At 41.2% G+C, this 15,197-nt stretch overlaps 1 protein-coding gene across 3 annotated transcripts in view; it reads right to left on the minus strand.

Annotated features, from left to right (window-relative positions):
• Positions 1-15,197, minus strand: part of MGAT5 (alpha-1,6-mannosylglycoprotein 6-beta-N-acetylglucosaminyltransferase) — a 330,207-nt gene that overhangs the window by 31,540 nt on the left and 283,470 nt on the right. For all 3 annotated transcript variants that reach the window (XM_034954099.3, XM_034954098.3, XM_063595173.1), the window contains 2 exons: positions 10,123-10,269; positions 224-340 (listed from right to left, as the gene is read on the minus strand). In XM_034954099.3, coding sequence (XP_034809990.1) covers positions 224-340; positions 10,123-10,269 — 264 coding nt within the window. The remainder of the gene's footprint in view (positions 1-223; positions 341-10,122; positions 10,270-15,197) is intronic.

The following is a 15,197-nucleotide window of genomic DNA, read 5'->3' on the forward strand; positions in this document are numbered from 1 at the left end:
GGTCTATGGAATCCATGCCCACATCAGGATACCAGCTCTGTTTCCATTTCACAGAACATTCATGAAATCCACAGGCCAAATCCTGCAGCTTGGTTATTTTCTAATTCCAGAGTTAAGCTGATGTGGTAAAGATCTGTTTGCTAAAAACAAGGACCTATGGTGTGTTTTATACACATTTCAGGTCACATTAGAAAGGAGGGAAAGTGGAATAAAATGAACCAACCTTCTGATTTAAAATTGCTTTCACTGCATCCTCTACTTCCTCCTGATTGTTGAGGTCAACAGTCCACACATGTGGCCGCCCGATGAAAACTTCAGCGTAAGGATGCTGGGATGTCAGCTGGAAAAGAACCGAACACCTCAGTCTCACAAGCAATTTTTAAAATAACCTGTGCTAGATGGAGTGCTATGCTTTTTATGGTACTGAGTTATAATCGTGTAGGTAACAAGACACTGTGTCCTTCCCCTTGATGATCAAAACCATCCATAAGCAGATAACAAAACAGTGATGGTTCTGTACCTTGAATCCCACTTGGAAATAAGATAATGTCACAACCAGGTGACAAGGAAGCTGCTACAGGAGGCTTTAGCCCCCAACATCACACCAAGAAATGATGAACAGTTTCTCCTACCCAGAACCCAGCCCCGAAAATCACCTATTAATAGATCAAACCAGTATCTATTATCCTGGCTAAGACAGAAAGGTCAGCATAGACAATTACAAGAAAAATCAAGGCTTTTAAAGTCCCAGGAGGCTAAGTCATGGTGCATACAAAAGGTGATAGAAAAAAATGACACCATCAGAAATACACAGAATTTTTGGGATGGTTTCAGGAATAATCATTAGCATAATATTCAGAAAAACAAGGAATGGCAGTTTTTGTCCTAAAGGGGGTTTTATTTTAAAAACAACGTGTGGTCAAAGAAACCAAGTGCAAACCATGACAATTCTGAATTCATGAAGTGTCCATTCTTCTTTTTTTTTCCCCAAAGGGTCTTGCTCTGTTGCCCAGTCATAGTTCACTGCAGCCTCAAACTCCTGGGCTCAAGAGATCACCTTGCTCAGCATTCTGAGTAGTTGGGACTACAGATGTGCACATCATGCCTGGCTAATTAAAAACAATTTTTTTTTTTTGTATACACACGGTCTCTGTATGTTGCCCAGGTGGGTCTCAAACTCCTGCCCTCAAATGATTCTCCTGTGTCTGCCTCCCAAACTCCCGGGATTACAGGCACAAGCCACTGTGCTCAGTTGAGTCCATTCTTTAATACAGCTAAATTTATCCCCTGATTTTGTTTCCACCTCTATCCTCATATCCCTTTAAGGTCATGTTGTAAAGGGAGCATTCTAGCCACGTGTGAGAGCATTTTCAGCTACCATAATAACTGGAGAATGTTACCCTTAGTCTGTGGGTGGGAACCAGGGATATAAGCGCTTCACAATGTCCAAGGACAGTCCTGCACAGGAAGAACCGTCCACTGCCCACGAAACTTTCAAATGCCCTGTGGGGCTTTCACGTGGGCTTAGAGAATCTAGTTTTTAATTTTTTTTTTTGAAACAGAGTCTTGCTTTGTCACCCCAGCTGGAATGCAGTAGTACGATCCAGCTCACTGCAACCTCTGCCTCCTGGGTTCAAGCAATTCTCCTGCTTCAGCCTCCTGAGTAGCTGGAACTATAGGTGCACACCACCACGCCTGGCTAAGTTTTTGTATTTTTAGTAGAGATGGGGTTTCACCATGTTGGCCAGGTTGGTCTCGAACTCCTGGCCTCAAGTGATCCACCTGTCTCAGCCCCCAAAGTGCTAGGATTACAGGCATGAACCACCATGCCCAGTCAGACTCTAACTTTTTGACAGTTCAAACATACATTGAATTATCCAGAGACATAATCACCATGTAAATAAAGCAATGTCTCTGCTCTGTTTTATCTGAAACGTCACCTATGAGCTGTCACCATTTCAGAAAGATCAAAGCAACAAAGTCAGTGCCACTGAGGATGTCAGAGTCTCCAGTAAAACATACCCACATTAGTCTATATTTGGAGCTATCACATTACTGGCAATTCTATTTATATGTGGGTATACGTAAACACACTCAGGCTTTGCTCCTCCTTCATAATGTCAATTTTAAGTAAAAAGGCTGACCATATTCAGCTGAATGTTTCATTCCTTTTAAATAAAAACACTCATTGTGAGGAGGAACAAGGCATCATAGTGCCTGGTATAGCTCTTGGGTATGGGACAGTACAGTTCTTGACTCCATAATACTGAAATATGTATTGCTTTATTAGAAATTCTTTTCCTTTTATTTCTCCTTTATATTTGTTAGAGAATTATTCCCTTTTGAAATTACACAGGTAGGCAAGGTTATATAATTTACAAATTTCATCTCATATTTATAATAGGAAATATTGGGTTTGGCAGTGCTGAGGCCTTTGCTTTGGAGGTCAAGCTGGCTCTTCTCTTCTCCTCAGGCCTTTGTTTTGGAGGTCAAGCTGGCTCTCCTCTTTTCCTCAGGATACTCACAGGGCTAGAGGAATTAACTGGCACCCCTCCGTCTTTCCCTTAGCCACTGTTCTTTGTATCCTGCTACACCAAGAGCATGCATATGCTATTCAAGGCAGGAAGCCCGACAAGCCCCTGGGCCCAGCAGTGAGCCTCTGCTGGCTGCAGGTTATCTGGGCCTCTACCCAGCAGCAGCCCATCATCAGTCTCTTCAGTTTCCCGCCCTTCTGACAGGTGCCGTCTTCCTCGGCTCAGCTCTATGGTCACTGATAAAAGCTACAGACTCTCTGCAGGCCCACGGAACTCAGAAAACTTCCATTTTTTTTTTCTCTGCACACTTTTGAATTCAACACTTACCAAGGAAGTCCTAGGCTTCCTGCTAATCACCTGCACAAACGTTATTTCTCAGGTTTATTCTGCATCAATGACGATTCTGAGACTGAGAGGCGATTACATTTCCCCTAAGACCCCACAGCTGGAAAGGAGAAGAGCCAACTTCAAATCTAGGTCCTTCAACAACTTCTTAGCTTTGGATAAAAAGGAAGGTGACAATTTTAAACGATGTCTTTAAGTTCTTAAGACAAAGGCCCAATGTAAACACCAGCTTTTTAATCCAGCTCTTAAAACTTGCCAACCTAAATTCAGGACTGAATTTATGCCTGTATTTTCTGAAGATGAGCAAAATGTCACATCATTTTCATTTTGTGGCCTGGAGAACTGATTAGATTTTCTGACGGAATCAGGGTAAGTTAAAGTTGCCATCAATGTCACTATTTAGTAATTTACATGTCAGCAGTCTCCCTCCTCTCCTGCCTTTTAAGGTCTCTGCTTATTTACAAGGTTGCTCCAAGCACTTGGAAAATACAAAATGCTGAGCTATTATCCTTTTATTCATTTACATTTACTGAAGGTTACTTAACTTTATGAGTGAGGCATTTTGTGATTCATTAGTTCCCCTCTGAATGTTACGTTCCTTCTTGCTAATTTATTGAGAACTGTCTGATCTAAGATACTTCATTGTATATCAATCAATAAATTTACTGGAGTATAGTTTGTAAAAGTAATGAAAATCTTAGTAAATATGAGACATTACTTCAGAGTGGCTATTAAATCTCCAAGGAGAACATGAGTTCTCTTTATGGAAACACACACACACACACACACACACACACACACACACACACACACACACAAACCCTGAAGCCAGAGTATTTCTAATGGCTTAAAAAATGTCAGAAAAATGATCAAGAACCTACTCATATGTTTCCCAATATAAAGATTAAAATCCAATTTATATTAAAACATAACCTGAACCAGTCACATTACTTAAGGCCTTGCAGAACTTTTCTCCCTCTGAGTAGACATCATGGTTTGAAAAATGGTCCAGCACAAAAATAAAAACAAAGCTAAACCCACATTTAGATATCCAGACCTTTTCTTCTCTTCAACTGAAGGCAAAGAGACATGTATGCAGTTGATATGATCAATTTAGGTGGATCAATTATTACTTAATATGAAAGATTTGTGTGGGTGTAAAAAGATAGTTTTGTAATTATGTATACTCTGGTTACAATGTTTCCATTTGCTAAGGGAAAAAGATAATTTCTAGGGATTTTTGATTCTTAGAAATGAACCTGTTGACAGCTCTTTTCCCATTAAAAGCTTCTTTGGTTACAGGGATTTTGTGGACTTTTGTGAGCTGGCAGAGCAGGACAGGGTAACCCACCTGGCCATGAGATCAAGCTCGCTGGTCCCTCTCAATGCTGTCTGATGTTGCTGGAGGGAGCTAGATATCAGATGGAACCTGCCCTCTTGCATAAAGCAAACTGACCTTCTTGGGGTATCCCCGACTTGTCAGTATTCATGCTTCTCAGGCTTGAGACCCGCTCGCCTCCTTTTCCTTGAAAGCACAGCTCCTCCACTATCCCCTTCGCAGCTAACCCTGCACATCCTCCACCCAGCACAACTCCAAGTTCACTCCCCTCCTGAATTCACTTAGCTATTTCTTCATGCACTTCCACTGATTATGCATTTGTCCTATAACTCTTTCATATCAGATTTGGAGCTCCTGGAAAACAGGAAATGTACATTGATGAATTCTCCCAGTGCAGCAACTAGTACCACCCTGCGGGGATGCATTAAACACCTGTCAACTCCCCTCTGCATCCTGCCCTCCTGGGGGAGCCTAGGACTGATGGAGTCATCTGTGTGAGGTCACTTGCTGAGCGACTGTTGAAAGGATCCCACAGTTTCTCTAATAGAGTCACATTTAAGGGCTGGTGGAATCATCTGAAGGGTTGAAGGGACAGGAGGAACCAAATGTCCGTGTGACAGCTCCAATGCCTATTCTCTTCTTACAGCATGAAGAATGAAAACCTTCCATGACCTCAGCAAAAAGTAAATTACAAAATGATGGCAACTGATAGAAAACAATGAAATGCTTTTCTTGATAACTTCACGCTGGCTGATCTCATCCATGTAACATTACATCATTCACTGGGCAATGTTCAGATTGTGTTTAAGAGTGTCCTAATTTTTTTTTTCCCGGGAAAAAAATACTCAGTGGCCACAGTGTCATTAAAACCTTTAGAGTCAGTTTTAACAAAAGCGTGTCAGTTGCCAACTTAATCTCAGCTACTTTTGATTCATTTCCCAAAGGCTTGTATATAGAAACTGCAGTAAGAAAAGATAGGGGCTTCTTTGCTTTTCATGCATTTAAAAAATCATGAGGGAATCAGAAAATCACCATCAGAATACCACAGTAATCATTGTTGCAGACATGATCCAGTCCTATATGATACAATAAATACTGTATTTATTTGTATAGTATGTGATACTATACAAATCCACTGATATGATACAAAAATTTGAGGATAAACAGGATATTCTAACATAGCCCCAGAGTACTACCCCTACCACAGAGAAAAGACTGAAAGAGTAACTTCATAGCGGAGAAACCTGGGGTCAATCAGTACAACATATTGACATCATATGCCCCCTAATGTGATGTGCTGAGAAAGGTACATCACTTCTGGGATATTCTTGCCAAAAATGCATAACTTCAAATTTGACTGATGGGAAAATATCAGTCAAATCCAAATTGAGAAACAGTGTACAAAAAGCTAACCTGTGCTCCTTAAAAGTGGTTAAGGTCATGGGTGATAGTGAAAGACTGAATTGGCACAGATCAGAGGAGACTAAGGAGACACGACTATTAAATGCAATGTGGGTCCAGAATTGGATCCAGGAACAGAAAAAGGATCTCGGTGGAAAAACTGGTGAAGTCCAAATAAAGTCTGTAGTTTAGATAATACTATGGTACCAATGTTAATTTCTTGGTTTTGACCACTGTACTGTAGTTTTGTAGAAGCTGCCATAAGAAGAAGCTAGATGAAGGGTATGCCTGAACTCCATAATATTTTTGCAACTTTTCTGTACCAGTAAAATTATTTCAAAGTAAAAAGTAAATTCTAGCAAGTCTACTTGTAGGTACATTCCTCAAAGTATTGAAAGCAGAGACTCAAAATACTTGTATACCAATGTTCATAGTAGCATTACAATGGGCAAAAGGTGACTACAACCTTTTGCCCATTTATCCATCAATAAATGAATAAACAAAATGATTTATATATATATTCAATGGAATATTCAGCCTTAAAAAAGTAGTGTGTAGATATTCATAAAAAGGAGTGAAATATATATATATTTTTTCATAAAAAGGAGTGACATAGGCCAGGCATGGTGACTCATGCTGTAATCCCAGCACTTTGGGAGGCTGAGGTGGGGGGGATCACTTGAGCCCAGGAGTTGAAGACCAGCCTAAGCAACATAGTAAGACCTTTGTTTCTAAAAAAAAAAAAAAATTAATTAGCTGGGTGTGGTGGGGTGTGTCTGTAATCCTAAGCTACTTGGAAGGGTCGCTTTAGTCCAGGAGTTCAAGATCAGCCTAGTTAATACAGTGAGATCCCATCTCTACCAAATATAAAAAGAGTAGCCAGGTGTCGTGGCACACAACTGTAGTCCCAGCTACTCAGGAGGCTGAGGAAGAAATATCACTAGAGCCCAGGAGTTTGAGACTGCAGTGAGCCATGATCACACCATTGCACTCCTCCAGCCTGGGTGGCAGAGCAAGACCCGGTCTCCAGAAAAAAAAAAGTAAGGAATGAGATTCTGAAACAGGTTACAACATGAACAAACCTTGAAAACATGCTAAGTTAGTGAGCCAGACACAAAAGGACAGACATTATATGGTTCCACTTATATGAGGTACCTAGAATAGGCAAATTCACAGAGACACAAAGTAGAAGAGAGGTTTACCAGCGGTTGAGAAGTGGGGAGAATGGGGAGTTAGTGTTTAACGGGTGCAGAATTTCTGTTTAGAATGATGAACAAGTTCTGGAAATGGATAGCAGTGATGGTTGCACAATATTGCAAATATACTTAATGCCAGTGAATTGTACACTTAAAAATGGTTAAAAACTTTAACGATAAATGGTAAGTTTTATGTTGTATATACTTTATCTCAAATGTTAAACAAACATGGAAAATTAATATCTACAATTTGGGCATAAAACATGGAAAAATAATATCTACAATTTGGGCAGAAGTAGAACTTTAGAGATTTCCTAGACCTAATTTCAAATGTACAGGTGATTTTGGCATAAAAACAGACATACAGACCAATGGAACAGAACAGAGAAACCAGAAAAGAACTGATTCCCAACGAGGCTCACAAGAATACACAATGGAGAAGCACAGTGTCATCAATAAATAATATTTGGAAAACTTGATTTCCACAAGCATTAAGAATGAAATCAAATCTTTATCTCACACTATCTATAAAAATGAATTCAAAATTGACTAGACTTCAATATAAGACCTGAAACAGCACAACTACGAGGAAAAAAAAAAGTGCAAAAGCTTCTTGACACTAGTCTGGGCAATGATGTTTGGGTATGATACTAAAAGCACAGGCAACAAAAGCAAAAACAGGCAACTGAGATTGCATCAAACTAAAGAGCTTCTGCACAGCAAAGGAAACAATCAATAGAGTGAAAAGGCAACCTATGGAATGGGAGAAAATATTTGCAAACCACATATTTAATAAGCGGTTAATTCCCAAAGTATATAAGGAACTCCTACAACTCAACTGTGGAAAAAACCCAACCAATCAAATTAAAATATACGCAAATAACCTGAAGACATTTCTCGAAAGAAGACATACACAAGGCAAACAAACATATGAAAAGGTGCTCAACATCTTTCATCATCAGGGAGATGCACATCGAAACCACAAGGAGATATCACCTCATGCTTGTTAAAATGGCTTTTATCAAAAAGACAAAAGATAACAAGTGTCTGGCAAGAATGTGGTAAAAAGGGAAGCTTGGTACCCTGCTGGTGAAAATGTAATGTGTTACAGCCATAAATGAAAAAGAAAATGGAGGTTTCTCAAAAAATAAGAAATAGAACTCCACATAATCCAGCAATCCCACTGCTGGGTATATATCCAAAGCAGTTAAAATCAGTATGTTAAAGCAGTATCTGCACTCGCATGTACACTGCAGCATTATTCATAATAGCCAAGATATGGAAACAAACTAAGTGGCCTTCAGTGGATGAATAGATAAACAAATTATGTGTATATGAAATATTTAGCCTGCAAAAGAAGGAAATCCCATCACTGGCGGCAACATGGATGAATGTGGAAAATATTATGCTAAGTAAAATAAGCCAGGCACAGAAGGAAAATTCTGCATGATCCCACATGCAGACCAGCCTAGCTGAACTCACAGTTCAACTCACAGTAAAATGGTTGAACTCGCAGAGCAGAGAATACATTCGTGATTCCCAGAGACTGGTGCATGGGGATACGGGGAGATGTTGGTCAAAGTCTCAGTTATACAAGTTGATTAAGTTCTGGAGAACTAGTGTGCAGCATTATGACCATAGTTAACAATACTGTATTGCATACTTGAAATTTGCCAAAAAAGGAGATCTTAAGTGTTTTTACCATGAAAAAAATATCTATTTAATATGTAAGGTGATGGATTAGCTTGATTGTAATGACTATCTCACAATGTGTATATTTATCAAAACATCAAGGTGTACACCTTAAGTATATTTTTTGTCAAAAACAAACAAAAAACCCGAGGGATGATTTACTAGTTTCTTTCCCCCCGCCAAACTCCAAAGTTTCAAAGAAGTCAGTCACATGCTAAAGCAGAGATTCCTAAACTGAGATATTTTCACTGCTGGGCAGCATCTTTTTAAACTTTTCAAAAGAATAGGTTCACGGCAGACTGAATGTCCCCAGTCTCTGTGTCCTAGCACTTCCTACAGCACCTAGCACACAGATGTACATTAAGTATTGCCGACTTATAAATGAACAAACTGACCTCTTAATACAAAACCACTCCCCAAATGAAGAATTCAAATTTATTATTCTAGCAGAAGGAAAAAAAAAAAACCACACACACACACACACACAAGTGTGTGCACAACCCTTGTCAAAGGTTATCTGGGCCACAGATTAACCTTTTATAGATAAACATAGATCTTATTGAACTTCTATCTCCTTTGGCTATTTCACCAATGACAGGAAGGGTCAGAGAAAAATAACTCTCAAAGTAATCAGTTCTATAAATTGTCAAGGTTTCTGACTGATCAATAAAAAATAACCATTGAAAATGCATCTTATATACTATTTGAGAGAGAAAATGACTCAGAAGGGGTTTAAAAGTAGAATTGAAAAATATATGTTTTATAAACTGTCCTTCTACATTGATATGCCATGGGACGGATGCTAATCAATGTAATCCCCCAGCCAAAGGCCCTGAATGACAAGGATGCTGTTATGACTTCCCTTCATAAGCTGCCTGCAGAGTCACTTACTACTAACTACATAGAAATAATCAGAAAATCAATCTTATGGTTTCTTGCACACACCTATTTCTGACCAGATGAAGAAACACCCAGCTTGATCACTCACATGTAGCTGTAAAAGACTTTTGTTTATTGCCCTAAATCAAATCCAACTACCCTCAATGGTGATTCATCACACACTGCAGATTTTCAACAGGATCTCTGAAGGCAATTCAAATGAGGCTTCTGCAAATGGTTCTAGCAATGGTAGGATTACTTCTTGGGATGGTGGGTGAAAAAAATCAGTCACATTACTTCAGTTATCCATGATACATATGGTATCCTGAGGCTGATGGCTCTTTGAAAACTCCCACAGCCCACTTTTTATTCTCCAAAGCCCATCATGGGGAGCAGATTCTTCACAAGTATCTGCTAACCAGTTGATCTCACTCCCTAAACTTCAAACATTCAGGAAACCAGAGTTCAGCTATAATCAGAGGCTAGATTGTCTGAGTTTACAGTAAGCTAGAGTGGGGGTAGAGTGTCAAGATCCCTTACTTGGTGAAGGCAGAAGTAGATTCAAATCCTGCCCCTAACTTGCAAGGTGATGTGATCAGGTCATTTGCCTCTCTGAGCCTCTACACCCTCACCCTCCCACCCAATCATGTTAGATGAAGTTAATACCTACATGAGCACTCAATAAATAGCTATTATTCATATTATTCAAAATGGAATAATTTTGATAGATGCTTACCTCTCTCAGAGTTGGCTTGCCAATGAAAAAGTCTGTGTTTTTGCTGCTTTTGGGTGGGTTGAACTTGGGATTCAGAAAAGCACATCCATTTGCGATAGCTTCCAGGGGAGCTGGGCCCTCGTAAGGGAACCCAAGTCCAACAAACAACTGTAAGACAGAAAACCACACAGCGTATGAACACATCAGGCAGGACCATCAGGCAGGACGGGCATTCCTAGCTTGCAGGCGGCGATTCTGTGGCCCATTCCCGTGTGGACACCTCACTTTGGAAGGCTCCCAGGCCCTGGGGGGTGGGGCAGAGAGAATTCAGCTTACACCAGGATCTGAAAAACTACGAACTTTTAAAGTCCCCACAAAGCTGCTCAACTCACTATGCTCTCCTCCACCAAGGAAGTAAAAAATTAAGTGTCTAGGGGTATCCACGGGGTAGGGAGGATGGAGTATTAAAAGAAAAACCACCACCACCACCAAGACCCAACAATAATCCTTCTGTAACTCACCAGGAGACATGACTGGAAAAACACTTGCTTAACTACACAGAAGGTTTCTTCATTGAACCAAAGAAACAACAGGCCCTTTCAGGAATGCTGGGCGGAGGGACAGAAAGGTCACTTGGAGGTTTGATTGCAGTTCAAACGGAACTGCTTTAAAATGATGGTAGGTCAGTAAACACAGGTTTTCATAATGGGGTTTACACTGGGGACACCAACATCTTGGTGTTGATTTTCCCCTCAGAGGGGAGAGAGGGTGCTGTGTTGCTGAATCTGCAAGGCAGCTGCTTCCCTCTCCAGCAGGCAAACCATGTGCTTCCCCCGAGACAGACCATAGATGGCAGCAACAACTTGCTCTCAGTCCTCAGAGCAACCACAGCAGCTGGAAGCCACGATGACAAAGGGGACAAGCTGCAGTTCAGTAGTGCTGATTTCCTGGGTCCAAAAATGAAATAACTGCTCCCAGAAATGCCTCGGCACGTACCATCACAGTGGGTGTACTTCACACTGCTGGAGCACTGCAGGTTGTTGATGGGCAGGGTCCAGGTCTGGGCTTGACGAAGCTGTGTCCTCTCTACCCACATAAAAGCCTGTTCCGTTTCAGCCCCCAGGGGCACATTAAGTGAGAAAAGATAACTGGGCCCCAGGGCGTCCTTTCCTTCTGCCATCACAGAGCATCACCCAACCACAAGGCCAGGCGTTGAGAATGAAGGAGATGGCTCAACTAGATTTAGCTGCAAGCTTGGTTCTGTTTTTCCCTCGGTCTTTTCACAGCAATCCCCTCCTTCTCACCAGCTTTCCTCTCTTAGCAGCTGCTCTAATTGAATGATCGTTTAGAAAGGTTCAGCTGGAGGGTGCCAGGCCCAAGCTGCCGGGCTGCATGTGTCAGGCCAACCCTGAGCACAGCCCATGGGTGACATACTGGAGAACCAGGTAGCTCCTGAAGGAATTCTGGGGCAAAGCACTAACATCTCAGGTTTTCTGGACCTATTTACTTTTGTTTTGAACAGAATAGGGTACTCAGTCTTTTTGGTTTTTGGAAAGAATAAATTTTCGTTTCCTGAAAACTGCGTGATCACAATGCCAGAGATGTCCACAGGGCAGGGAGCTGGGAAGAAAAGAAGCTTTAGAGGCCAGCAGAGCCCCTAATGCTGGCTGGGTCATTTCCCCCTTGGGCAGCAGAACCACCAGAGATCACGGGTGGGGGTGATGGTGGTGAGGAAAACATGGTAGCCAGGAGCCTGGAAGCTGTAGGATAAGGGGAAAGCTCTACTACCATTAGGAAGCTCCTGCTTTGCATCTTACTCTTATTATACAGCTAACAGAAACGAGATTGTCAGAGAGAACTTCTAACTATAGGGTGTGGCCTGGACATGTGGCTCAGGGGTGGGGGAGATCTGACTGCTGCAGATGAAACGGAAGGAAACAGTGGGAATGTACTAGTCCCACGACATCCCAGCTTTATGGAATATGAAGAATCCAGGGTTGTTATCTACCAGACTTGTGATCTCTGATTTGCCCTCTCCTATCAGACTTTGGAGAGGATGTGCCGGCTCTCCAGTGGAAAACAAATGACCTCTGTCAGGCCGTGGTTGGGCATAAGATAGCACAGGGAGTCCAGATCTTTCTGACTGAGGAGAAAAGTGCCAGAAGACGCAGATCAGGATCTCTGCAGGTTTAGTCAGAGAACCCACAGTGCCTCCTGACCTCTGAAAATCAGGGCCTGCCATGAAGTGTGGATACCTTCATCAACTCTAAGTTTCAAAGAACAGCTTTGGAGGAAACGCAAGCAGCACAATGTTTGTCTATTTAAATAGAAAATCTTGGGAAAAATTTAATTAGCTTCTTTAGATCAATCTGAACCCATTAATTAAAAGGATTTGAGGCTGTTGCTTAATGGACTTGAATGTGACCTAGGTTTAATTATATCTGAACAACAATATGAACCATCTCTTCTGCCCTGTGGGCACCAGAATATCTCAGTACACATAAAATAAAAACTTTATTAACTCTCCCAAAGCCTCATATGTTTAGAATGAAGCCTAAGCAAATACAACATAATTTCCTGGCAATGAGTTTTTCTGTCACACAATTAGGATTGTAGGAAATACATTACTTGGAAACACCAAAATAACAGTTTTTTGTCACTTCAGTCAATAAGCAATTTTTTTCTTGCTTCCTGTGTGCTTATTACCTGTGATATTACAATGGAGCAGATGTATTAAGGTCAAATAGCACATCTGAGGTTTGAATGAAAACACAACAGGCAGAGAGAGTTCATCACCACCAAACAGCACTCTGTAAACTTCCTTGCACTTATGGTCTTGCCACACATTGGCACCTTAACCACACTGAATTGCTTTTCCCCTAATCTCCTGCTATTCTGCCTACTTAACCGATTTCCTTAGCAAGGAGGCAAGAGACACTGCAAGAATGTACATAAGTGCCAAGGCTTAACTCTGCTGGAGAAAACTGGCCATATTTTATTTATACTTCACCTTGCCTTCAGAAGCCCAGAATCTAATGAGGATATTCCAGATGACAAAATATCTCCATGGCTGCAACTCCAGCTCCATCAATGAGTATTTCTACACAGAGGGATTGTGGGATCTAGGATTAAATTTCTGAACTAATGCTAAGCAGAGAGAACAGATGAGGCACCATACGTTTTCTTCACAGTATAGGATTGGGACGTTCCTACACATTCACAAAGGGTCCAGTAAAACCACTCAGATTTTTCCCACTCTGTGAAAGAAGAAACAATTGTTTTAAACTGCTAAGTGGAGTACTTAAAGAATCTTTTAAACATGGATAAAGGGGGTTCTTCTCCATGGGCTTGGTCAGTTTCACTCTTGATGGGGAACATTGAGGATAATCATAAATAGGAAACACACACACAACACATACTTTTCTGGCCAGTTTTAATTAGCGAAGTTGGCATGGTGACTCTAGAGGGAAACTGAGCAATGAATCACCCCCGGTTCACCAAATGAATTGATGAATCCATTATTGACACAAAGTGCCCAGAACAATGTGGTAATTAACAGCGCAGGTTCTGGAGACAGATTAGGCTTCAAGGTCTAGCTCCATCATTTCCCAGGTCAGTCACTGTGACACACTGCTAGGTGCTTCTGTCTATGGATTAGTTAAGGCCCATTTATAATCTATTCTATTTATAGGACCTTAGTCCGGGTAACAAGCTTGCTAAACCTCAGAGTTTTCATGTGTAAAATGAGTAAAACAATAGTGCTTTATTTCATGGGGTTGCTGTGAGGATTACATGAGATAGTACATGGAAAGGATTCATTCCAAGTCTTGGCACTTAGTAAGTGCTGGATAATCAGTCACGCAAGTTCAAATCCATATGCAACTTCACACAGCTGCATATCATGGCCTTGTATCATTTAGACGGAGTTTACGTGTGCAGGAGTTATGTTTGTGGGTTTTTACAAGATGTTCAGCACCTGCATGTATATTTATGAGTTCTCATTGTTTCATAAAGTATCTGCACTAAAAAACGGGGAGGGATATTCATCAGAAGAGAGAGATAAGAGATGATATGGTTTACAGTGACTGCCACATAAGCCAGTCCCACGAGTCACATGCTATTGCTAAGCTTTGCTTGTTTATTTTTATACAATGACTGGGAATCATTATATCAATGTTTCTGGTAATAGGCATCCCTTTTATATCTTAAAAATAACCCAGACAAGGGGCTGGGTATGAAGAAAACAATTTTTCCAAAATGTGATGCTTTCATGTAGCCCAAAGGGTCCCTCTCTGGCCATCTGCCTTCTTTCAGGTACCTGATGCTTAAGGAAGGGATAAACAGTGGCCAGACTCTCTTCCATCCAGGCTGGCTCTATCCTCCCAAGGGCTCCACAAGCCCCTGACTCATGTGACCTGAAGACTGTCTAGGGAAGAGCTGGAAGGTCCACGGAGGCCAAGAAAAGAAGACTCACCAAGCACGTTTACATGCCCAAAGCAGACTTTTGTCAGAGTCTGCTGCTAAACCAAAGACTATTTCCTGAAGACCAGCTGGCTGATTATGCCAAGCTACCTAACTACCGTTTCAGAAACAAAAACCCAAACCACAAACAACAGCATCAGGATAAAAAGTTCCTGAGTTTCGGTCATTTAAAAGCCCCAATATAAAATCAAACGCATTACAATTCACATTGTAAATTTATTAACTTGGAGATAGGGGAGTAAAAGAGTATTTGCATAAATTTAAACCTGTAGATGCTGAACATGTTCAGTTGGGCCAGCCTCAAGTGCTCACCATTAAAAGTCCACTGAGGCATCATCTCCTGGGAGGACCCTTTCCTGACCACGCCTCTCTCCCCCAAATTCCACACCAGGACAACCCCTCAGCCGCCAACACGGAGGCAGCAAAACAGGCTTATTTACGACTGGAGCCTCAGTGGCTGCTTCATTAAAATGGTACCGTTTATAACAGTACCAAGATCATTGGATTTTTGTGATGCAAAGAGAGAATACACAGAAAGGGCTTAGCATAGGGCCTAGTACATGGTAGAGGGGAGAGATAATGGCTGTTACTGTTATGGTAAATCCCATAGGCAG

Source organism: Pan paniscus, chromosome 13 (assembly GCF_029289425.2).
Source record: "Pan paniscus chromosome 13, NHGRI_mPanPan1-v2.0_pri, whole genome shotgun sequence".
In the NCBI taxonomy this organism is placed as follows: Eukaryota; Metazoa; Chordata; class Mammalia; order Primates; family Hominidae; genus Pan; species Pan paniscus.